Genomic DNA, 24485 nt, shown 5'->3' with positions numbered 1-24485 from the left:
TAGAGCTGAGTACAAAAATGAATGATCCCAAAGTGGAAGACATAATAAAGCAAATAAAGCATTGGTCAAACTAAAAATGCAGGAGTGTGTTTTGAGGTTCCCGGTTTTAGGTTACTTGAAACTCATAGCTTATAGTGAAACATCCTATGCAAATTCATGTGATGGGGTTTCAAGAGCAGGAGGTTTTCTAATTTTTCTTTTGGGTAACAATGGTAAATGTTGCCCACTTGTGTGGGAAACAAAGAAAATAAGGAGAGTGGTCAAAAGCACTTTGGCTGCTGAGATGTTAAGCCTTGTAGAGGCGGTGGATATGGCCTCTTATATATCTCAGATATTGACAGAAATTTTGGGATTAGGGGATTTGGGTAATATACCTATTGAATGTCACATTGACAATAAATCTCTGTGGGAAAATGTGTACTCTGCAAAAAGTGTCAATGAGAAAACGTTAAGAATAGACATCGCAAGTTTGAAGCAGATGTTGGACAGAGGGGAAATAGCAAAAATTTAATGGGTCGACAGTAATTGTCAGACTGTTTAACAAAAAGATGGACTAGTTCACAGAAACTTTTGGATATTGTTAATGAAGGGCACCTGTTTCTGTGACTGCTTTTGTTTCTTCCAAAAACAAATGAAAAAAAAGGGGAGGGGGGAAATGCGTGTGTGTTTTTGAGTTTCTTGTAATTTTGTTTTCATCTAATTATTTTGTTTTTCCAAGGAAGGGAAGACTGTTTAGTAATGGGTTCAGAGACATTCCAATTAGTTGTCTCATTTATGTTAAGTATCCAATAATTGAAACTGATATGTAAAGGGGCTTCAGGTGGCCTTTGTGTCAGATGATGTGAAGATAGAGTTTTGTGCAGAGTCTGTTCAAGTGAAATAAAGGTGTTTGTCAAAGGAGAAGAACCTTTGACTCTTTATGCAACAGCAGCTAAATGTCTAACAAGAATATCCTTCCTCAGATAAGGACAGCAAAACTGCACAAACTACTCCAGATGTGGCCTCACCAATTCCCTATACAATTGCAGGAAAACATCCCTATTCCTTTACTCAAATCCTCTGGCTATGAAGGCCAACATACAATTTTCCTTCTTTACTGCTTGCTGTACCTATGTGCTTACTTTCAGCGACTGATGCACGAGGACACCAAGGTACCGCTGAGTATCCACCTCTCTCAATTTACACCCGTTCAAATACTAATCTGCCTTCCTCTTTTTGTAACCAAAGCGTATACCTTCACATTTATCCACATTGCACTGCATCTGCCATGCAAATGCCCACTAACCCATCCTGCCCAAATCCCACTGAAGCATCTCTGCATCCTCCTCACAGCTCACCCTCCCACCCAACTTTTCATCATCCGCAAATTTGGAGATATTACATTTAGTTTCCTCGTCCAAATCATTAATCTAGAATATGACCAGTTGGAGTCTGAGCACAGAGCCCTGTGGCACCCACTAGTCACTGCCTGCCAGTCAGAAAAAGATCCAATTATTCCAACTTTTTGCTTCCTGTCTGCCAACATCATCTCAAAATACTATCCATAATCACTTGTGCTTTAACTTTACATAGTAACCTGCTATGCGAGACCTTGTCGAAAGCTTTCTGAAAGTCTAAATAAACCACACCCACAGGTTCCCCCTGGCCAACTCTCCTCGTTACATCTTCAAAGGATTCCAGTAGATTTATCAAGCATGATTTCCCTTTCGTAAATCCATGCTGATTTTGTCTGATTACACCACTGCTTGCCAAATTCTGTGCAATGAAATCCTTGATAATGCACTCCAGCAACTTCCCTACCAACGACGCTAGGCTCACTGGTGTTTAGTTCCCTGTTTTTTCTCGATCTCCCTTTTTGAATAGTGAGGTTATATTCCTTACCCTCCAATCTGTAAGATTTCCATTTCAGAGTCCAAAGAATCTGGCAAAATGACCACCAATGGATCTACTATTTCTCGGGCCACTTCCTGAAGCACTCTGGGATGAAGATTATCAGCCCTGGAGATTTATCTGTCTTCAATCCCATTAATTTCCCCCAAACCATTTCTCTACTGATACTAATTTCCTTCAGCTCCTCACTACAACTTGTGTTTCCCAGAAGTTCCCATACATTATTCATGTCTTCCTTTCTGAAGACAGAAGCAAAGTACAAATTTAGTTCCTCAGCTATTTCTTTGTCCCCTGTTATGAATTCCCCCGTTTTTGTCTGTAAGGTGCCCACATTAGTTTGTGTCTCTTTACATACCTACAGAAACTTTTACAATCAGTTTCTATGTTTCCCGCTAGCTTACTTTCATTTGTATTTTCCCCTTCATCAATCACTTGGACTGCCTTTGCTGAATTTTAAACTCAGGCTTTTTCTTGCTAATTTGTATGCCTCTTCTTTGAATCTAATGCTATCTCTAATTTCCCTTGGCAACAGTTCCCTTTCTACTCTTGTGACAAATAGGAATAAACAACTTTTGGAGTTCACCTATTTGTTTCTTGAATACCTGCCATTGCTTGTCCGCTGTCCTTCCTGTCAGTAATGTTTACCAGTCCATCATTGTCAGCTCATGCCTCATATCATCAGTTACCTTTATTGAGGTTCACGAATTCAGAATCAACACCTCACTATTCATCTTGATAAAGAATTCTTCCATATTATGGTCACTCATCCCCAAAGGCTCTCTCACAACTAGATTGGCAACTAATCCTTTCTCCTTGCACAATACCCAGTACAAGATGACCTGTTTCCTTGTTGGTTCCTCTACATACTGATCCAGAAAACCAACCCGTATACACTCCTGAAATTCCTCCTCTATTATACTGTGACTAATCTGAGTCACCCAATCTATATGGAGATTAAAGTTGTCCATAATCACAGATGTCCCTTTATCACATGCATCTCCGATTTCTTGTCTGATGCTATTCCCAACATTACCACTGCAGTTTGGTGGTCTGTATACCACCCCAAAAATGTTTTTTGTCCCTTGATGTTTCTTAACATGACCCAGACAGATTCAACATCATCTGTACTAATATCTTTCCTCAATGTTGTATCAATATCTTCTTTAATCAACAATGAAACTCCAGCACCTTTGCCTTTCTATCTGTCCTTCCTAAAAACTGAATAGCCGTCAATATTTAGTTCCCATCTTGGTCACCTTGGAGCCATGTCTCTGCAATCCTAATTATATCACACCCCTTTACATCTATCTGCACAACTAATCTATCCATTTAATTTTGCATGTTCCACACATTCAGGTACAAAACCTTAAGGCTAGTCCTTTTAATGTTCCTTGAGCGGTCCCTACTATTTTTTACTGTGTCATTATCTGATACAGGCCCTTGATTTCGCTGCCTATCACTTTTCTAATCCTCCTTGCTGCGTTTTTCTCTTGTTCTTGATTCCCTCTGCTCTGAGTCCTCACGTAGGTCCCCAACCCCCTGGCATATTAGTTTAAATACCCCCCCCCCCAACCGCTCGTACCCCCCCCCCCCCCCCCCCCCCCCCTGAAGAACATCAGTTCCAGTCCTGCCCAGGTGGAACCCGTCCAGTTTGTACAGGTCCACCCTCCCCCAGAACCAGTCCCAATGCCCCAGGAACCTGAAACCCTCCCCCTGACACCATCTCTTCAGCCACGTATTCATCCGATACAACCTGCTCTTTGTAATCTGACCAGCTCGTGGCACTGGTAGTAATCCTGAGATCACTACCTTTGAGGTCCGACTTCTCAACTTTCTTCCTCACTCCTATATTCTCCTTTCAGGACCTCATCCCTTTTTCACCCTCCCCCTCCAGAATGTCCTGTACCTGCTCCATGACATCCTTTACCCGAGCACCAGGGAGGCAACATACCATCCTGCAGTCTTGTTTGCAGACCTAGAAACGCTTGTCTATTCCCCTTACAGTTGAACCACCAGAACTATTTCATTCCCACACTTGTTACTCCTCCCCTCTGTAGTATAGAATCATAGAATTTAGAGTGCAGAAGAAGGCATTCGGCCCATCGAGTCTGCACCGGCCCTTGGAAAGAGCCCACCAGCGGCTGGTTTAGCACAGGGCTAAAGAGCTGGCTTTGAAAGCAGACCAAGGCAGGCCAGCAGTACGGTTCAATTCCTGTACCAGCCTCCCGAACAGGCGCTGGAATGTGGTGACTAGGGCTTTTCACAGTAACTTCATTTGAAGCCTACTTGTGACAATAAGCGAATTTCATTTTAATTTCATTTAATTTCATTTCACGTCCACCCTATTCCCGTAAACCACCTTATTCCTGTAAGCAGAACCAACCATGGTGCAACGAATTTGGCTGTTGCTGCTTTCCTCTGAGAGGCCATTGCCCTGAACAGTATCCAAAGCTGTAGATCTCTTTTTCAGGGGAATGGCTACAGGAAACTACCTGCTTCGCTCTCTTGCTCTGCCTGGTGGTCACCCATTCCCTTCCTGCCTGTGGAGTCTGAGCCTGCGGTGTGATCATCTCTCTATAGGTGCTATCCACGATACTCTCCACCTGGCGGATGCTTCACAATGTCACCAGCCGCCGCTCCAGTTCCAAAACCTGGGCATCCAGGAGTTGCAGCTGGAGACACTTCCTGTACACATGCTGTCCTTGGACACTGGAAATGTTCCCGACTTCCCACATGAAGCATGAGGAGCAAACCGAGGCTTTGTGTTCTCCTGCAATGACTTACACTTTTAAATTAAAGCTTTGGAAGATGCTTGATATTAGATAAAATCCAATTCTCTGTGGCCCTTCCATGCTTGTCTTTGTGACTGCCAATTAGAGCCCTGACAGATTATAAACCACAAAACTTATTTTCAAACCATAATTGATGAAAGATGTAAAGACTTACCGACCTTTCCCACTACTTACCAATTAGCTCTGACTTGTAGCCTCAGCTGCAGTGGGCAAGTCCACTCTCTGAAAATGTAAAAGTTAAGAAGCAAATAAAGTTAGAGTAAAACTGCCAAGGTATATTTTGTGTGATTTCATGTGATATTTTAACAACTTAGTAGTGCCACTGGTTATACTATATATGCTGCTATTTCTGTACAATGATTCTATCTGGTCTCCGTTAACAGGATAGCATCATACACAGGAATGGAGTCGCCTATGCACCTGATTAAGAATTCAGCTGATGGAAGACTGTCTGTAGCTAAAGATGCTGTGGACGTGTTAAAGAAAATTAATCAGCCTTTGGTTGTTGTGGCTCTGGTTGGGAAATACCGCACAGGAAAATCATTCCTGCTAAACCGACTTGCTGGAAGAAAGAGAGGTCAGTGTGAGATTGTGAAAGAATTGACACTTCCTGTGGGTGTGATTACTGACTGTATGTAGAACTGGACACTGAAGGAATGTCGGTAACTGCAGATGGGAATGGGCCAGCAGCAAATAGGAACAATCCTTTCTGATATAAGAATATCAGATTCAGTTCACAGTCAATGTGAACAACGTCCTCATCGTCCAGAATTTCCTGCTCGGGTCAGAATTCACACTAAGTATACCCTCCATTGTGTTGTGTGGCACTATTACAGTGCCAAATGGGATACACTTCGAACAGATCTAGCAACTCAAGACTGGGCATCCATGAGGCGCTGAGGGCCATCAGCAGCAGCAGAATTGTATTTAACCACAATCCGCAACCTCATGGCCCGGCATATCCCCCATTACCATTACCACCCAGCCAGGGGATCGACCCTGGTTCAATGAAGAGTGCAGGAGAGCACGCCAAGAGCAACATCAGGCATACCATGAGGTGTCAACCTGGTGAAGCTACAACACAGGACTACTTGTGTGCCAAACACCATAAGCAGCAAGTAATAGACAGAGCTAAGCGATCCCACAATGAATGCATCAAATCTAAGCTCTGCAATCCTGCCATATCCAGCCTTGAATGGCGGTGGACAATTAAACAACTCACTGGAGGAGGAAGTTCCACATATATCTCCATCCTCAATGATGGAGGAGCCCAGCACATCTGTGCAAAAGACAAGACTGGGTGATCTAACTCGGCCTCCTCCAGAGGTCCCCAGCAACGCAGATGTCAGTCTTCAACCAATAAGATTAGGGATCCACATGATCTCAAGAAATGGTTAAAGGCACTGATTACTGTAAAGGCTGTGGGCCCTGAAAGTATTCTGGCAATACTGCTGAAGGCTTGTGCTCCAGAACTTGCCCCTGGCCAATCTGTTCCAGTACAGCTACAATGCTGGCATTTACCTGGCAATGTGGCAAATTGCCCAGGTGTGTCCTATACACAAGAAAGAGGACAAATCCAACCCAACCAATTACCGCCCTATCAGTCTACTCTCCATCATGAGACAAATTATGGAAGGTGTCATCAACAGGGCTATCAAGCGACACTTGCTTAGCAATAACCTGCTCAAGGATGCTCAGCTTTAGTTCTGCCAGGGTCACTCAGCTCCTGACCTCATGACAGCCTTGGTTCAAAATGAACAAAAGATCTGAATGCCAGAGGTGAGGTGAGAGTGACTGCCCTTTGACATCAAGGCAGCATCTGACCGAGTACAGCATTAAGCGGCCCTCGCAAAACTGGAGTCAATGGGAATCAGAGGAAAAACTCCTGGAGTCATACCTGGCACAAAGGAAGATGGTTGTGGTTGTTGGAGGTCAATCATCTCAGCTCCAGGACATCACTGCAAGAGTTCCTCAGGGTAGCGTCCGAGGCCCAACCATCTTCAGCTGCTTCATCAATGACCTGCTTTCCATCATAAGGTCAGAAGTGGGGATGTTTGCTGCACAATGTTCAGCTCCATTCGCAACTCCTCAGATAATGAAGCAGTCCATGTCCAAATGCAGCAAGACCTGGACAATATCCAGGCTTGGGCTGACAAAGTTACATTTGCGCCACACCACACAATCGCAGAATCCCTCCAGTGCAGAAGAAGGCCATTCAGCCCATCAAGTCTACACCGACCCTCTGAAATAGCACTCTACGTAGGCCCACTCCTCCACCCTATCCCCATAACCCCATAACCCCACCAACCTTTAGAACACTAAGGGACAATTAGAATGGCCAATCCACCTGACCTGCACATCTTTAGACTGCGGAAGGAAACTGGAGCACCCGGAGGAAACCCACGCAGTCACGGGTAGAACATGCAAACTCCACACAGACAGTCACCCGAAGTTGGAATTGAACCCGGGTAGCTGGCATTGTGAGGCAGCAATGCTCATCACTGTGCCACCAGTGCCAGGCAATGATCATCTCCTAACCATCGCCCCTAGACATTCAATGGCATTACTATAATAATAATAATTGCTTATTGTCACAAGTAGGCTTCAATGAAGTAACTGTGAAAAGCCCCTAGTCGCCACATCCCGGCGCCTGTTCAGGGAGGCCGGTACGGGAATTGAACCCGCACTGCTGCCTTGTTCTGCATTACAAGCCAGTTATTTAGCCCACTGTGCTAAACCAGTCCCCCATCGCTGAATCCCACACAATCAACATTCTAGTTTCCCATTGATCAGAAACTGAATCTTTAGGGGGCAACAGAAAGCTACTAAAAAAGCTATAAAGAAGAGTAAGATAGAGTATGAGAGTAAACTTGCTCAGAATATAAAAACAGACAGTAAAAGTTTTTACAAATATATAAAACAAAAAAGAGTGGCTAAGGTAAATATTGGTCCTTTAGAGGATGAGAAGGGAGTTTTAATAATGGGAAATGAGGAAATGGCTGAGGAACTGAACAGGTTTTTTGGGTCGGTCTTCACAGTGGAAGACACAAATAACATGCCAGTGACTGATAGAAATGAGGCTATGACAGGTGGTGACCTTGAGAGGATTGTTATCACTAAGGAGGTAGTGATGGGCAAGCTAATGGGGCTAAAGGTAGACAAGTCTCCTGGCCCTGATGGAATGCATCCCAGAGTGCTAAAAGAGATGGCTAGGGAAATTGCAGATGCACTAGTGATAATTTACCGAAATTCACTAGACTCTGGGGTGGTCCCGGTGGATTGGAAATTAGCAAACGTGACACCACTGTTTAAAAAAGGAGGTAGGCAGAAAGCAGGAAATTATAGGCCAGTGAGCTTAACTTCGGTAGTAGGGAAGATGCTGGAATCTATCATCAAGGAAGAAATAGCGAGGCATCTGGATAGAAATTGTCCCATTGGGCAGACGCAGCATGGGTTCATAAAGGGCAGGTCATGCCTAACTAATTTAGTGGAATTTTTTGCGGACATTACCAGTGCAGCAGATAACGGGGAGCCGATGAATGTGGTATATCTGGATTTCCAGAAAGCCTTTGACAAGGTGCCACACAAAAGGTTGCTGCATAAGATAAAGATGCATGGCATTAAGGGTAAAGTAGTAGCATGGATAGAGGATTGGTTAATTAATAGAAAGCAAAGAGTGGGGATTAATGGGTGTTTCTCTGGTTGGCAATCAGTAGCTAGTGGTGTCCCTCAGGGATCCGTGTTGGGCCCACAATTGTTCACAATTTACATAGATGATTTGGAGTTGGGGACCAAGGGCAATGTGTCCAAGTTTGCAGATGACACTAAGGTGAGTGGTAAAGCGAAAAGTGCAGAGGATACTGGAAGTCTGCAGAGGGATTTGGATAGGTTAAGTGAATGGGCTAGGGTCTGGCAGATGGAATACAATGTTGACAAATGTGAGGTTATCCATTTTGGTAGGAATAACAGCAAACGGGATTATTATTTAAACGATAAAATATTAAAGCATGCTGCTGTGCAGAGAGACTTGGGTGTGCTAGTGCATGAGTCACAGAAGGTTGGTTTACAGGTGCAACAGGTGATTAAGAAGGCAAATGGAATTTTGTCCTTCATTGCTAGAGGGATGGAGTTTAAGACTAGGGAGGTTATGTTGCAATTGTGTAAGGTATTAGTGAGGCCACACCTGGAGTATTGTGTTCAGTGTTGGTCTCCTTACTTGAGAAAGGACGTACTGGCACTGGAGGGTGTGCAGAGGAGATTCACTAGGTTAATCCCAGAGCTGAAGGGGTTGGATTATGAGGAGAGGTTGAGTAGACTGGGACTGTACTCGTTGAATTTAGAAGGATGAGGGGGGATCTTAGAGAAACATTTAAAATTATGAAGGGAATAGATAGGATAGATGCGGGCAGGTTGTTTCCACTGGCGGGTGACAGCAGAACTAGGGGACATAGCCTCAAAATAAGGGGAAGTAGATTTAGGACTGAGTTTAGGAGGAACTTCTTCACCCAAAGGGTTGTGAATCTATGGAATTCCTTGCCCAGTGAAGCAGTTGAGGCTCCTTCATTACATGTTTTTAAGGTAAAGATAGATAGTTTTTTGAAGAAAAAAGGGATTAAGGGTTATGGTGTTCGGGCCGGAAAGTGGAGCTGAGTCCACAAAAGATCAGCTATGATCTCATTGAATGGCGGAGCAGGCTCGAGGGGCCAGATGGCTTGCTCCTGCTCCTAGTTCTTATGTTCTTATGTTCTTATGAACTGGACGAGCTACATTAATACTGTGGCTTCCAGAACAGGTCAAAGGCTAGGAATCCTGCGGCGAGTAACTCACCTCTTGACCCCCCAAAGCCTGTCCACCATCCACAGGGCACAAGTCAGGAGTGTGATGGAATACTCTCTACTTGCCTGGATGAGTGCAGCTCCAACAACACCCAAGAAACGTGACACCATCCAGGACAAAGCAGTCCGCTTGATTGCTCCCCCTTCCACAAACATTCCAACCCTCCATCACCGACGCACAGTGGCAGCCGTGTGTGCCATCTACAAGATGCACTGCAATTACTCACCAAGGTTCCGCAGACAACACCTTCCAAACCCACGACCACTACCATCTAGAAGGACAAGGGCAGCAGATACCTGGGGACCCCACCACCTGGAGGTTATATTGGGTATAAACACATGTCACTATGCCGCTGTCTCCCACAGGTAACGCTACCAGTAAACCAAAGAAAATCCTAACCGCCTGGTAATGTATGATAATGCATTCATTAACTCATCATGGCAAACAATATGGGCGGGATTCTCCACTACCCGACGGGGCGGGGGGTCCCGGCGGCGTGGAGTGGCGTGAACCATTCCGACATTGGGCCGCCCCAAAGGTGCGGAATCCACCGAACCTTTGTTTGAACATTAATCTGCAAGATGCCATCATGAAAAGGCTGTCAGCCCTTCACTTCTGCATGTGACAGCCATGTGTATAAATGCTGGGATTGATCTCAAATCCAATTCCTTCTGACAAGAAGGTTATGTTAAATAACAGTTGGACAATAATTCTCACACATCATTATTTATTCTGTTCTCCAGGATTTCCTATTGGAGGGAGTGTACAGTCAGAGACAAAAGGAATCTGGATGTGGTGTATCCCACATCCACGTAGGGATAATCACTGCATGGTGCTGTTGGACACTGAAGGTCTGGGAGATGTGGAAAAGGTAGAATTGTTTTTATTTTCACACCAACATGAAGAACAATATTTCCAGGTGTAATGTCTTCTCAAGGAATGGACATGTGTTCAATCTGCAGGAGTAAACCAGTCTCAGGGTGGTGATGATTCAGGGCTGTGATGAGGAGACTTCACTCAAAAGGTTGTGAAAGTTTGGAATTCTGGGGAATTCTGAGGATTGTGGCTGCCCCATAGTTGAATACATTTAAGGCTGGGATGGAAAGATTTTTGATCTCTCAGGGGATTAAGGAATAAAGGAAGTAGGTGGGAAAACGGAGGTGAAACCCCTAAACAGCCATGGTGGTATTGGATGGAGGAGCAGGCTCGATGGGCCATATCATCTTCTCTTGGCCCTATTTCTTTGTTCTCAGTCAGGGTTAGTATTACCTCTGCCTGACACTTAGAGTTTTGAACAGCAGAACCTCCTCAAGACCTTTATTTTCATTCCTGAGAATGCCCCATTTCTCAGGTTAAAGGGTATTTAAATGGTTTTGGTGGCAGCCTGTCATTAATCAGACAGTCGGATGCCTGACTCTGGTAAGGTCAAGGGAACTCAGTCAGATTTAAAACCTGTCTTTCCTTAATGTAGTTGATCATAAAGAAAACAGAAATCGTGCTGAATCTACGAGAAGTAGAACATAGAGACCATAGTGGAAATTACAAACAAGATTTATTTCAATACAATACTAATACTCCTCCACTCCCTGAAGAATCTCCTTCAGCGACCTGCAGCTAGGCCTGGGTTTCTATATAGCTGGGGCTCTCCTTTTAGAGGGGAAGTCCTGCACCCCCCTTAAAGGGAAAGTCCTGCACCCCCCTTAAAGGGAAAGTCCTGCACCCCCCTTAAAGGGAAAGTCCTGCACCCCCCCTTAAAGGGGAAGTCCTGCACCCCCCTTAAAGGGAAAGTCCTGCCCCGCCCCTAAAGGGCAAGTTGATTTTCCGGATAGGTCATGTGAAATCGAAATCGCAGTGAAGACTCAGAGTCGGGAAGTCTGAATCAATGGCCAATGCAGCTGGAGTATCCAACACGCTGCTTCCGAGATGGTCCATGAGAAACCGGACCTGTCTTTGTCAACATGACTCATGGGATCCAAGGGCCTCCATCGCCGAAGTTCCGGACGTGTGTCGTGTCTCTCAGGGCGAACTCGTACATTGGCCTGCAGCGGCCTGTGCTCCGGTTTCCTCCCACAGTCCAAAGATGTGCAGGTTAGGTGGATTGGCCGTGATAAATTGTCCTTAGTGTTAGGTGGGGTTACTGGGTTATGGGGTTATGGGGATAGGGTGGAGGTATGGGCTTGGGTAGGGTGCTCTTTCCAAGAGCCGGTGCAGATTCGATGGGCCGAATGGCCTCCTTCTGCACTGTAAATTCTATCTCGAATTGGATTTGTTTGTGAATGTCTCTGTTGGCGACACTTAAATATCACGAGCCATGTGAGAAAATTGGATTGCCATTATAATCTTTTAGTGAACATTCTGCAGGGACTATGTCATAGTGACCTTTAATAACAGACAAGTCCTTAGAATTGAGAAGATTTGCTGAAGCACTTATGTTTAATTTGAATGATATTGGAATATCATTAATACATACAGCACTCATCCATTCATTGCTGATGACGTTGACTTGTTGATCTTTTGTTGCTTGAAGATTCTTTTTATTTTTGTGAAGAGCTTTTTCTGTTGCTTGAAGATCAGTCTTGTGGATGCTTCAACCACTCCAACAAAGAAGGTATTTTCTGACGAGAAAATTCCATCACCTTGGGAAAAATCTTGTTGAGTGTTGATTTGTTCATCTTTGTCAACAGCTCTCACATTGTAGTTCTTTTGATGTGCAGGAGGGAGATGACTTGCGGATGATTGACACTGAGAAGGCAGTTTCCCTTTAAGTGGCCGTTGCCACATCTATGACACGTCATCACGTTGTCACCATGATGTATTAGTGATGTTCGCGCAAGCGCAGATCTCTTTTGCGGAGTCTAGTATTTCTGTCCAAAGTGCACATGTCCCGAGTTGGAAAATGCGTGCGCTGGGTAGTTGCCATTCCGAACATTCTGTTCTGCCTGCGACACCATTTTTATTTTCTCAGCCTCGTGGTAGACTTTTGCGTCTTTTTCTTTTGGATAAAACTCTAAGTGTTGACTTTTAGTATGTTCACTGGAGATGCATTTCTCTATCGCAATTTTCAATGTTAAATCATTTTGATGTATTAAAGCTTCTCTTACAGTTTCATCAGTTATTCCAGAAACAATTTAATCTCTCACAAGAGAATCATGAATATCCGCACAGTTACATGTTTGAGATAAGAGTTTGAGATCTATAATGAAGCTATTCACAGGTTCATCAACGTTTTGCACTTTCTTATGAAAACTGAATCGCTCTAAAATTTCATTAGTTTGCATTCTGCAATGGTCATCGAATTTTACGTTTTTTTTGTTCAAACTTCGATTTATCTTCACCAGCAGCAAACATAAACGAATTGTAGATTTCAATTTCTTGCTGTGCTGCTCGGGACAGAAGCAAAGCAATTTGTCTTGCTTCAGATGCAGTGTTTAAATCATTAGCTTCCAGATAGAGCTGGAATGGTTGTTCAAACAACCTCCAATTTAAATTAAGATTACCAGTGGTCTTCAGATGTCGGGAATCTCTTTTTAGTCGATGATTCTGTTGTTGTGATGACTTCACCAGTCAAATAGTTGATTCCGATTTTTGTCTTTTTTGTTCAAATTTCCTTTACTAGTCTTTCTAGTAAAGGGGCTGGTTTAGCTCACTCGGCTAAATCGCTGGCTTTTAAAGCAGACCAAGCAGGCCAGCAGCACGGTTCGATTCCCGTACCAGCCTCCCCAAATAGGCGCTGGAATGTGGCGACTAGGGGCTTTTCACAGTAACTTCATTGAAGCCTACTCGTGACAATAAGCAATTTTCATTTCATTTCATTTCTTAAAAGCCTAATTTAACCTGGTACCATGTTATATTATTATATGTAATATACATATTACTCTTTTGATCCAGCTGAGTTGCTGAAATCAGCCGTAGTCTTCTTGTAAAGATAAAGTGACTTATTGAGCAATAAAAATCAATATTGTGAGTTCTTTTTACTTAATACTCAACTGGTAAAACAAATAAACATTTGTAGATATAACTAATTAAATTATAAAATACAATACTTTGATAACTAATAACTTCTCTCTCTAGCCTTCGTATGGCTGTTCTCTCTGCAATCCTGGCACACACTCCTGTAATAAAGAGCGAGAAACTATTGATATAGGTCCTGACAGTGAGACGTCTAGTGTTCAATTGCCTATACTAGCTTTACACTGATCATGTATTATGAGATACAGAGATCACTACAATGTGGCACTTTGTCAAATATCTTTTTTGGAAGTTAATTTGTACCACATCAATTGTATTACCCTCATCAACCGGCCCTCTCACCTTATCAAAGAACTCAGATCCAGATAACTAAACAGGACTAATCTATAAATAATATGATGTGGAGATGCCGGAAGCTAGTAATTCCAAATAAACTTGTTGGACTTTAACCTGGTGTTGTAAGACTTCTTACTGTGCTCAACCCAGTCAAACGCTGGCATCTCCATCTAATTTTAAAAAGGCGATAGAGAGAAAACAGGGAATTATAGGCATGGAAGTCTGACATTAGTAGTGAGAAAAATTCTAAAATACATTATCAAAGATTTTATAGCAAGTGCTTGGAAAATCGTGGCAGAATCAGACGGCTTCAGCATGGATTTATGAAGGGGAAATAATTCTTGACAAATCTACTGGAATTATTTGACGATGTAGAGTTGATGAAGGGGAGCCAGTAGATGTGGTTTGTTTGGACTTTAAGAAGGCTTTCAACAAAGTCCCACGTAAGAGATAAATGTATAAAATTAAAGCACATGGGATTAGGGGAAGTGCATTGAGATGGAGAGAAACTGGTTGGCAGACAGGGAACAAAGAATAGTAATTAACGGGTCTTTTTCAAATTGGCAGGTAGTAGCCAGTGGTGTACGACAGGGATCAGTGCTGGGACCCCGGCTATTCACAATATATATTAATGATTTAGATGATGGAACAAAAGGAAATATCTCCAAATTTGCAGATGACGCAAAGTTGGATGGAAGAGTGAGCTTGAGGAGGATCCTTCAGTGTGATTTGGGCAAGTTGAGGGAGTGAGCAAATGAATGGCAGATGCAGTATAATTTGAATAAATGTGAGGTTATCCACTTTGGTAGCAATAACAGGAGGGCAGGTTGTTATCTGATTGGCCATAAATTAGGAGAGGGGAATGTGCAACAAGACCTGGGTGTCTTTGTGCGGCAGTAAGCAGGTGCAGCAGGCGGTAAAGAAGGCAAATGGTATGTTGGTCTTCATTGTGAGAGGTTTCGAGTATAGAAGCAGGAATGTCCTGCTGAAATTATACAGGGCATTAGTGAGGCCACATCGGGAATAGTGCGTGCAGTTTTGGGCTCCTTACCTGAGGGAAGATGTTTTTGTTCTAGAGGGACTGTAGCGAAGATTTACTGGACTGATAACTGGGATGGCGGAACTGATATGTGGGAAGAAATTAAATCGGTTAGAATTGTATTCGCTGCGTGATCTTATAGAAAACTCAAAAATATTAAAAGGACTGGACAGGGTAGATGGAAGAAGGATGTTCCCGATGGTGAGGGTGTTCAGAACCAAGGATCAATGTCCGAGAACATGAAGTAAACCATTTAGGACTGAGATAGGGAGAAATTTCTTCATCCAGAGAGTGAGATTAAGAGGTGGATGTCAGCGACACTTCAGCAGATCCACAGCCGATTGGAGGAGTCTCAAAGGCTGTGGGCACAAGAGATGGTGCTGGCAATGTGTGTTACCAAGGCCAACACAGCCAGGGTGATGACCGCAGTGGAGAGCCTGCAGCATGACGTGAGTAACATGAGCCGAGGTGTCCAAGACATGGCTCAGTCAGTGAGGGCCATGGCTGAGTGTCTTGGCAGCATGTCCCAGATGCTGGGGGATGTCCTTGATGGAGGTAGACCTTTTCAAGGTGCTGTGGATTTTGTATATTCTTCCCCTGCCTACGTGGGTTTCCTCCGGGTGCTCCGGTTTACTTTTTCAGTCCAAAGATGTACAGGTTAGGTGGATTGGCCATGCTAAATTGCCCCTTAGGGTGGGTTAGAGGAATAAGGCAGGGGATTGGGTTTAGGTCGGGTGATCTTTTGAAGGGTCCATGCAGACTCGAAGGGCTGAGTGGCCTCCATCTGCACTGTAGAGATTCGATGATTCTATGACCTCACACTTCTCTGTGTTAAATTCCATCTGCCACTTTATTGCCCACTCCACCAATCCGTCTGTATCATTCTTGAGATTGTAGCTCTCCTCGACACTGTCCATCACTCAGCCAACCTTTGAGTCACCTGCGTATTTCCCAATCGTGCCCACCACGGTCACGTCCTGCTCATTAATACATAGCACAAACAGTCAGGGTCCCAGTTGATCAGCCATGATCATAATGAATGGCGGAGAGGGTTCGAAGGGCTAAATGGCCTCCGTCTTCTCTTATTTTCTATGGGCGGGATTCTCCCTTTTCAGGACTAAGTCCACACGCCCGCCGGAAAACATGCGAGAGTCACTCTGGACTTTTTCCTCGAACGTCCAGGATGATTCCCTGTTTTCCAGGAGTCTAGCAGGGCCCCGGCGTGCGTTTTGCAGCTCTGGCTGCCGGCTGGGCCCTGCTGTCTTGACAACACGGCCGCGCATGCGCACGGCGGCCGCTAGTGTGTCTGTGCATGCGCACGGCGGCCGCTAGTGTGTCTGTGCATGCGCGCGGCGGCCGCTAGTGTGTCTGTGCATGCGCACGGCGGCCGCTAGTGTGTCTGTGCATGTGCGCGGCGGCCGCTAGTGAGTCCGCGCATGCGCACGGCGGCCGCTAGTGTGTCTGTGCATGCGCACGGCGGCCGCTAGAGTGTCTGTGCATGCGCGCGGCGGCCGCTAGTGTGTCTGTGCATGCGCGTGGCAGCAGCTAGTGTGTCTGTGCATGCGCACGGCGGCCGCTAGTGTGTCTGTGCATGCGCACGGCGGCCACTAGTGAGTCTGTGCATGCGCATGGCGGCCGCTAGTGAGTCTGTGCATGCGCACGGCGGCCGCTAGTGCGTCTGTGCATGTGCGCGGCGGCCGCTAGTGCGTCTGTGCATGCGCGCGGCGGCCGCTAGTGTGTCTGTGCATGCGCACGGCGGCCGCTAGTGTGTCTGTGCATGTGCGCGGCGGCCGCTAGTGCGTCTGTGCATGTGCGCGGCGGCCGCTAGTGTGTCTGTGCATGTGCGCGGCGGCCCCTAGTGTGTCTGTGCATGCACGCGGCGGCCGCTAGTGTGTCTGTGCATGTGCGCGGCGGCCCCTAGTGTGTCTGTGCATGCGCGCGGCGGCCGCTAGTGTGTCTGTGCATGCGCACGGCGGCCGCTAGTGTGTCTGTGCATGTGCGCGGCGGCCGCTAGTGTGTCTGTGCATGCGCACGGCGGCCGCTAGTGTGTCTGTGCATGCGCACGGCGGCCGCTAGTGTGTCTGTGCATGTGCGCGGCGGCCGCTAGTGTGTCTGTGCATGTGCACGGCGGCCGCTAGTGTGTCTGTGCATGTGCGCGGCGGCCGCTAGTGTGTCTGTGCAGGCGCACGGCAGTCGCTAGTGTGTCTGTGCATGTGCGCGGCGGCCGCTAGTGTGTCTGTGCAGGCGCACGGCGGCCGCTAGTGTGTCTGTGCATGCGCGCGGCGGCCGCTAGTGTGTCTGTGCATGCGCGTGGCAGCCGCTAGTGTGTCTGTGCATGCGCACGGCGGCCGCTAGTGTGTCTGTGCATGCGCACGGCGGCCACTAGTGAGTCTGTGCATGCGCATGGCGGCCGCTAGTGAGTCTGTGCATGCGCACGGCGGCCCCTAGTGTGTCTGTGCATGTGCGCGGCGGCCGCTAGTGTGTCTGTGCATGCGCACGGCGGCCGCTAGTGTGTCTGTGCATGTGCGCGGCGGCCGCTAGTGTGTCTGTGCATGTGCACGGCGGCCGCTAGTGTGTCTGTGCATGCGCACGGCGGCCGCTAGTGTGTCTGTGCATGTGCGCGGCGGCCGCTAGTGTGTCTGTGCATGTGCGCGGCGGGCGCTAGTGTGTCTGTGCATGTGCGCGGCGGCCGCTAGTGTGTCTGTGCATGTGCGCGGCGGGCGCTAGTGTGTCTGTGCATGTGCGCGGCGGCCGCTAGTGTGTCTGTGCATGCGCACGGCGGCCGCTAGTGTGTCTGTGCATGCGCGCGGCGGCCGCTAGTGTGTCCGTGCATGCACACGGCGGCCGCTAGTGTGTCCGTGCATGCGCACGGCGGCCGCTAGTGTGTCCGTGCATGCGCACGGCGGCCGCTAGTGTGTCTGTGCATGCGCACGGCGGCCGCTAGTGTGTCTGTGCATGCGTGCGGCGGCCGCTAGTGTGTCTGTGCATGTGCGCGGCGGCCGCTAGTGTGTCTGTGCAGGCGCACGGCGGCCGCTAGTGAGTCTGTGCATGTGCGCGGCGGCCGCTAGTGTGTCTGTGCATGTGCGCGGCGGCCGCTAGTGTGTCTGTGCATGTGCGCGGCGGCCGCTAGTGTGTCTGTGCATGTGCGCGGCGGCCGCTAGTGTGTCTGTGCATGTGCGCGGCGGCCGCTAGTGTGTCTGTGCATGTGCGCGGCGGCCGCTAGTGTGTCTGTGCATGTGCGCGGCGGCCGCTAGTGAGTCTGTGCATGTGCGCGGCGGCCGCTAGTGTGTCTGTGCATGTGCGCGGCGGCCGCTAGTGTGTCTGTGCATGCGCACGGAGGCCGCTAGTGTGTCTGTGCAGGCGCACGGCGGCCGCTAGTGAGTCTGTGCATGTGCGCGGCGGCCGCTAGTGTGTCTGTGCATGCGCACGGCGGCCGCTAGTGTGTCTGTGCATGCGCGCGGCGGCCGCTAGTGTGTCTGTGCATGCACGCGGCGGCCGCTAGTGTGTCTGTGCATGCGCGCGGCGGCCGCTAGTGTGTCTGTGCATGCGCACGGCGGCCGCTAGTGTGTCTGTGCATGCGCGCGGCGGCCGCTAGTGTGTCTGTGCATGCGCGCGGCGGCCGCTAGTGTGTCTGTGCATGCACGCGGCGGCCGCTAGTGTGTCTGTGCATGCGCGCGGCGGCCGCTAGTGTGTCTGTGCATGCGCGCGGCGGCCGCTAGTGTGTCTGTGCATGCGCACGGCGGCCGCTAGTGTGTCTGTGCATGCGCACGGCGGCCGCTAGTGTGTCTGTGCATGCGCACGGCGGCCGCTAGTGAGTCTGTGCATGTGCGCGGTGGCCGCTAGTGTGTCTGTGCATGCGCGCGGCGGCCGCTAGTGAGTCTGTGCATGCGCGCGGCGGCCGCTAGTGTGTCTGTGCATGCGCGCGGCGGCCGCTAGTGTGTCTGTGCATGCGCACGGCGGCCACTAGTGTGTCTGTGCATGCGCACGGCGGCCGCTAGTGTGTCTGTGCATGCGCACGGCGGCCACTAGTGAGTCTGTGCATGCGCGCGGCGGCCGCTAGTGTGTCTGTGCATGCGCACGGCGGCCACTAGTGTGTCTGTGCATGCGCACGGCGGCCACTAGTGAGTCTGTGCATGCGCACGGCGGCCACTAGTGTGTCTGTGCATGCGCACGGCGGCCACTAGTGAGTCTGTGCATGCGCACGGCGGCCACTAGTGAGTCTGTGCATGCGCACGGCGGCCACTAGTGTGTCTGTGCATGCGCACGGCGGCCACTAGTGAGACTGTGCATGCGCGCGGCGGCCGCTAGTGTGTCTGTGCATGCGCACGGCGGCCACTAGTGTGTCTGTGCATGCGCACGGCGGCCACTAGTGAGTCTGTGCATGCGTACGGCGGCCACTAGTGAGTCTGTGCATGCGCACGGCGGCCACTAGTGTGTCTGTGCATGCGCACGGCGGCCACTAGTGTGTCTGTGCATGCGCACGGCGGCCACTAGTGAGTCTGGGCATGCGCACGGCGGCCACTAGTGAGTCTGTGCATGCGCACGGCGGCCACTAGTGTGTCTGTGCATGCGCACGGCGGCCACTAGTGTGTCTGTGCATGCGCACGGCGGCCAATAGTGAGTCTGTGCATGCGCGCGGCGGCCGCTAGTGTGTCTGTGCATGCGCACGGCGGCCACTAGTGTGTCTGTGCATGCGCACGGCGGCCACTAGTGAGTCTGTGCATGCGCGCGGCGGCTGCTAGTGTGTCTGTGCATGCGCACGGCGGCCACTAGTGTGTCTGTGCATGCGCACGGCGGCCGCTAGTGTGTCTGTGCATGCGCACGGCGGCCGCTAGTGAGTCTGTGCATGTGCACGGCGGCCGCTAGTGTGTCTGTGCATGCGCACGGCGGCCGCTAGTGTGTCTGTGCATGTGCACGGCGGCCGCTAGTGTGTCTGTGCATGCGCACGGCGGCCGCTAGTGTGTCTGTGCAAGCGCACGGCGGCCGCTAGTGTGTCCGTGCATGTGCACGGCGGCCGCTAGTGTGTCTGTGCATGCGCACGGCGGCCGCTAGTGTGTCTGTGCATGTGCACGGCGGCCGCTAGTGTGTCTGTGCATGTGCGCGGCGGCCGCTAGTGTGTCTGTGCATGCGCACGGCGGCCGCTAGTGTGTCTGTGCATGTGCGCGGCGGCCACTAGTGTGTCTGTGCAGGCGCACGGCGGCCGCTAGTGTGTCTGTGCAGGCGCACGGCGGCCGCTAGTGAGTCTGTGCATGTGCGCGGCGGCCGCTAGTGTGTCTGTGCATGCGCACGGCGGCCACTAGTGTGTCTGTGCAGGCGCACGGCGGCCGCTAGTGTGTCTGTGCAGGCGCACGGCGGCCGCTAGTGAGTCTGTGCAGGCGCACGGCGGCCGCTAGTGTGGCTGTGCATGTGCGCGGCGGCCGCTAGTGTGTCTGTGCATGCGCACGGCGGCCGCTAGTGTGTCTGTGCATGTGCGCGGCGGCCGCTAGTGTGTCTGTGCATGCGCGCGGCGGCCGCTAGTGAGTCTGTGCATGTGCACGGCGGCCGCTAGTGTGTCTGTGCATGTGCGCGGCGGCCGCTAGTGTGTCTGTGCATGCGCGCGGCGGCCGCTAGTGAGTCTGTGCATGTGCGCGGCGGCCGCTAGTGTGTCTGTGCATGCGCGCAGCGGCCGCTAGTGTGTCTGTGCATGCGCGCGGCGGCCGCTAGTGTGTCTGTGCATGCGCGCGGCGGCCGCTAGTGAGTCTGTGCATGCGCGCGGCGGCCGCTAGTGTGTCTGTGCATGCGCGCGGCGGCCGCTAGTGTGTCTGTGCATGCGCGCAGCGGCCGCTAGTGAGTCTGTGCATGCGCACGGCGGCCGCTAGTGAGTCTGTGCATGTGCACGGCGGCCGCTAGTGAGTCTGTGCATGCGCACGGCGGCCGCTAGTGTGTCTGTGCATGCACGCGGCGGCCGCTAGTGTGTCTGTGCATGCGCACGGCGGCCGCTAGTGTGTCTGTGCATGCGCGCGGCGGCCGCTAGTGTGTCTGTGCATGCGCACGGCGGCCGCTAGTGTGTCTGTGCATGCGCACGGCGGCCGCTAGTGTGTCTGTGCATGTGCACGGCGGCCGCTAGTGTGTCCGTGCATGTGCACGGCGGCCACTAGTGTGTCTGTGCATGTGCACGGCGGCCGCTAGTGTGTCTGTGCATGTGCACGGCGGCCGCTAGTGTGTCCGTGCATGTGCACGGCGGCCGCTAGTGTGTCTGTGCATGTGCACGGCGGCCGCTAGTGTGTCCGTGCATGTGCACGGCGGCCGCTAGTGTGTCCGTGCATGTGCACGGCGGGCGCTAGTGTGTCCGTGCATGTGCACGGCGGCCGCTAGTGTGTCTGTGCATGTGCACGGCGGCCGCTAGTGTGTCTGTGCATGTGCACGGCGGCCGCTAGTGTGTCTGTGCATGTGCACGGCGGCCGCTAGTGTGTCTGTGCATGTGCGCGGCGGCCGCTAGTGTGTCTGTGCATGTGCGCGGCGGCAGCTAGTGTGTCTGTGCATGCGCACGGCGGCAGCTAGTGTGTCTGTGCATGCGCGCGGCGGCCGCTAGTGTGTCTGTGCATGCGCACGGCGGCCGCTAGTGTGTCTGTGCATGTGCGCGGCGGCCGCTAGTGTGTCTGTGCATGCGCACGGCGGCAGCTAGTGTGTCTGTGCATGTGCGCGGCGGCCGCTAGTGTGTCTGTGCATGCGCACGGCGGCCGCTAGTGTGTCTGTGCATGCGCGCGGCGGCAACTAGTGTGTCTGTGCATGCGCACGGCGGCCGCTAGTGTGTCTGTGCATGTGCGCGGCGGCCGCTAGTGCGTCTGTGCATGCGCGCGGCGGCCGCTAGTGTGTCTGTGCATGCGCGCGGCGGCCGCTAGTGCGTCTGTGCATGTGCGCGGCGGCCGCTAGTGTGTCTGTGCATGCGCGCGGCGGCCGCTAGTGTGTCTGTGCATGCGCACGGCGGCCGCTAGTGTGTCTGTGCATGCGCACGGCGGCCGCTAGTGTGTCTGTGCATGTGCGCGGCGGCCGCTAGTGTGTCTGTGCATGCGCACGGCGGCCGCTAGTGTGTCTGTGCATGCGCACGGCGGCCGCTAGTGTGTCTGTGCATGTGCGCGGCGGCCGCTAGTGTGTCTGTGCATGCGCACGGCGGCAGCTAGTGTGTCTGTGCATGCGCACGGCGGCCGCTAGTGAGTCTGTGCAGGCGCACGGCGGCCGCTAGTGTGTCTGTGCATGCGCACGGCGGCCACTAGTGTGTCTGTGCATGCGCACGGCGGCCGCTAGTGTGTCTGTGCATGCGCACGGCGGCCGCTAGTGTGTCTGTGCATGTGCGCGGTGGCCGCTAGTGTGTCTGTGCATGTGCGCGGCGGCAGCTAGTGTGTCTGTGCATGCGCACGGCGGCCGCTAGTGTGTCTGTGCATGCGCACGGCGGCCGCTAGTGTGTCTGTGCAGGCGCACGGCGGCCGCTAGTGTGTCTGTGCATGTGCGCGGCGGCCACTAGTGTGTCTGTGCATGTGCGCGGCGGCCGCTAGTGTGTCTGTGCATGCGCACGGCGGCCGCTAGTGTGTCTGTGCAGGCGCACGGCGGCCGCTAGTGTGTCTGTGCATGTGCGCGGTGGCCGCTAGTGTGTCTGTGCATGTGCGCGGCGGCCGCTAGTGTGTCTGTGCATGTGCGCGGCGGCCGCTAGTGTGTCTGTGCATGTGCACGGCGTCCGCTAGTGTGTCTGTGCATGCGCACGGCGGCCGCTAGTGTGTCTGTGCATGCACACGGTGGCCGCTAGTGTGTCTGTGCATGGGCATGGCGGCCGCTAGTGTGTCTGTGCATGCGCACGGCGGCCGCTAGTGTGTCTGTGCATGCACACGGCGGCTGCTAGTGTGTCTGTGCATGCGCACGGCGGCCACTAGTGTGTCTGTGCATGCGCACGGCGGCCACTAGTGAGTCTGCATGCGCACGGCGGCCACTAGTGTGTCTGGGCATGCGCACGGCGGCCACTAGTGTGTCTGGGCATGCGCACGGCGGCCACTAGTGAGTCTGCATGCGCACGGCGGCCACTAGTGTGTCTGTGCATGCGCACGGCGGCCACTAGTGTGTCTGTGCATGCGCACGGCGGCCAATAGTGAGTCTGTGCATGCGCGCGGCGGCCGCTAGTGTGTCTGTGCATGCGCACGGCGGCCACTAGTGTGTCTGTGCATGCGCACGGCGGCCACTAGTGAGTCTGTGCATGCGCGCGGCGGCTGCTAGTGTGTCTGTGCATGCGCACGGCGGCCACTAGTGTGTCTGTGCATGCGCACGGCGGCCGCTAGTGTGTCTGTGCATGCGCACGGCGGCCGCTAGTGAGTCTGTGCATGTGCACGGCGGCCGCTAGTGTGTCTGTGCATGCGCACGGCGGCCGCTAGTGTGTCTGTGCATGCGCACGGCGGCCGCTAGTGTGTCTGTGCATGTGCACGGCGGCCGCTAGTGTGTCTGTGCATGCGCACGGCGGCCGCTAGTGTGTCTGTGCATGTGCACGGCGGCCGCTAGTGTGTCTGTGCATGCGCACGGCGGCCGCTAGTGTGTCTGTGCATGTGCGCGGCGGCCGCTAGTGTGTCTGTGCATGCGCACGGCGGCAGCTAGTGTGTCCGTGCATGTGCGCGGCGGCCGCTAGTGTGTCTGTGCATGCGCACGGCGGCCGCTAGTGTGTCTGTGCATGTGCGCGGCGGCCGCTAGTGTGTCTGTGCATGCGCACGGCGGCCGCTAGTGTGTCCGTGCATGTGCGCGGCGGCCGCTAGTGAGTCTGTGCATGTGTGCGGCGGCCGCTAGTGTGTCTGTGCATGCGCACGGCGGCCGCTAGTGTGTCTGTGCATGCGCACGGCGGCAGCTAGTGTGTCTGTGCATGTGCGCGGCGGCCGCTAGTGTGTCTGTGCATGCGCACGGCGGCCGCTAGTGTGTCTGTGCATGCGCGCGGCGGCAACTAGTGTGTCTGTGCATGCGCACGGCGGCCGCTAGTGTGTCTGTGCATGCGCACGGCGGCCGCTAGTGAGTCTGTGCATGTGCACGGCGGCCGCTAGTGTGTCTGTGCATGCGCACGGCGGCCGCTAGTGTGTCTGTGCAAGCGCACGGCGGCCGCTAGTGTGTCCGTGCATGTGCACGGCGGCCGCTAGTGTGTCTGTGCATGCGCACGGCGGCCGCTAGTGTGTCTGTGCATGCGCACGGCGGCCGCTAGTGTGTCTGTGCATGTGCACGGCGGCCGCTAGTGTGTCTGTGCATGCGCACGGCGGCCGCTAGTGTGTCTGTGCATGTGCGCGGCGGCCGCTAGTGTGTCTGTGCATGCGCACGGCGGCCGCTAGTGTGTCTGTGCATGTGCGCGGCGGCCGCTAGTGTGTCTGTGCATGCGCACGGCGGCCGCTAGTGTGTCTGTGCATGTGCGCGGCGGCCGCTAGTGTGTCTGTGCATGCGCACGGCGGCCGCTAGTGTGTCTGTGCATGTGCACGGCGGCCGCTAGTGAGTCTGTGCATGTGCGCGGCGGCCGCTAGTGTGTCTGTGCATGCGCACGGCGGCCGCTAGTGTGTCTGTGCATGTGTGCGGCGGCCACTAGTGTGTCTGTGCAGGCGCACGGCGGCCGCTAGTGTGTCTGTGCAGGCGCA

General features: G+C 52.0%; 1 protein-coding gene across 1 annotated transcript in view; it reads left to right on the top strand.

The window, feature by feature from the left end:
• Positions 1-5072: 5072 nt before the first annotated feature.
• LOC119976580 (guanylate-binding protein 1-like) overlaps positions 5073-24485 on the top strand; it is a 395381-nt gene continuing 375968 nt past the window's right edge. The window contains exons 1-2 of the mRNA XM_038817184.1: positions 5073-5259; positions 10262-10389. Coding sequence (XP_038673112.1) covers positions 5085-5259; positions 10262-10389 — 303 coding nt within the window. The 5' untranslated portion in view covers positions 5073-5084. The remainder of the gene's footprint in view (positions 5260-10261; positions 10390-24485) is intronic.

Source organism: Scyliorhinus canicula, chromosome 1, assembly GCF_902713615.1.
Source record: "Scyliorhinus canicula chromosome 1, sScyCan1.1, whole genome shotgun sequence".
NCBI lineage: Eukaryota > Metazoa > Chordata > Chondrichthyes > Carcharhiniformes > Scyliorhinidae > Scyliorhinus > Scyliorhinus canicula.
The sequence above is the reverse complement of the archived record's forward strand: the minus strand, read 5'-3'. Positions and strand labels throughout refer to the sequence as shown.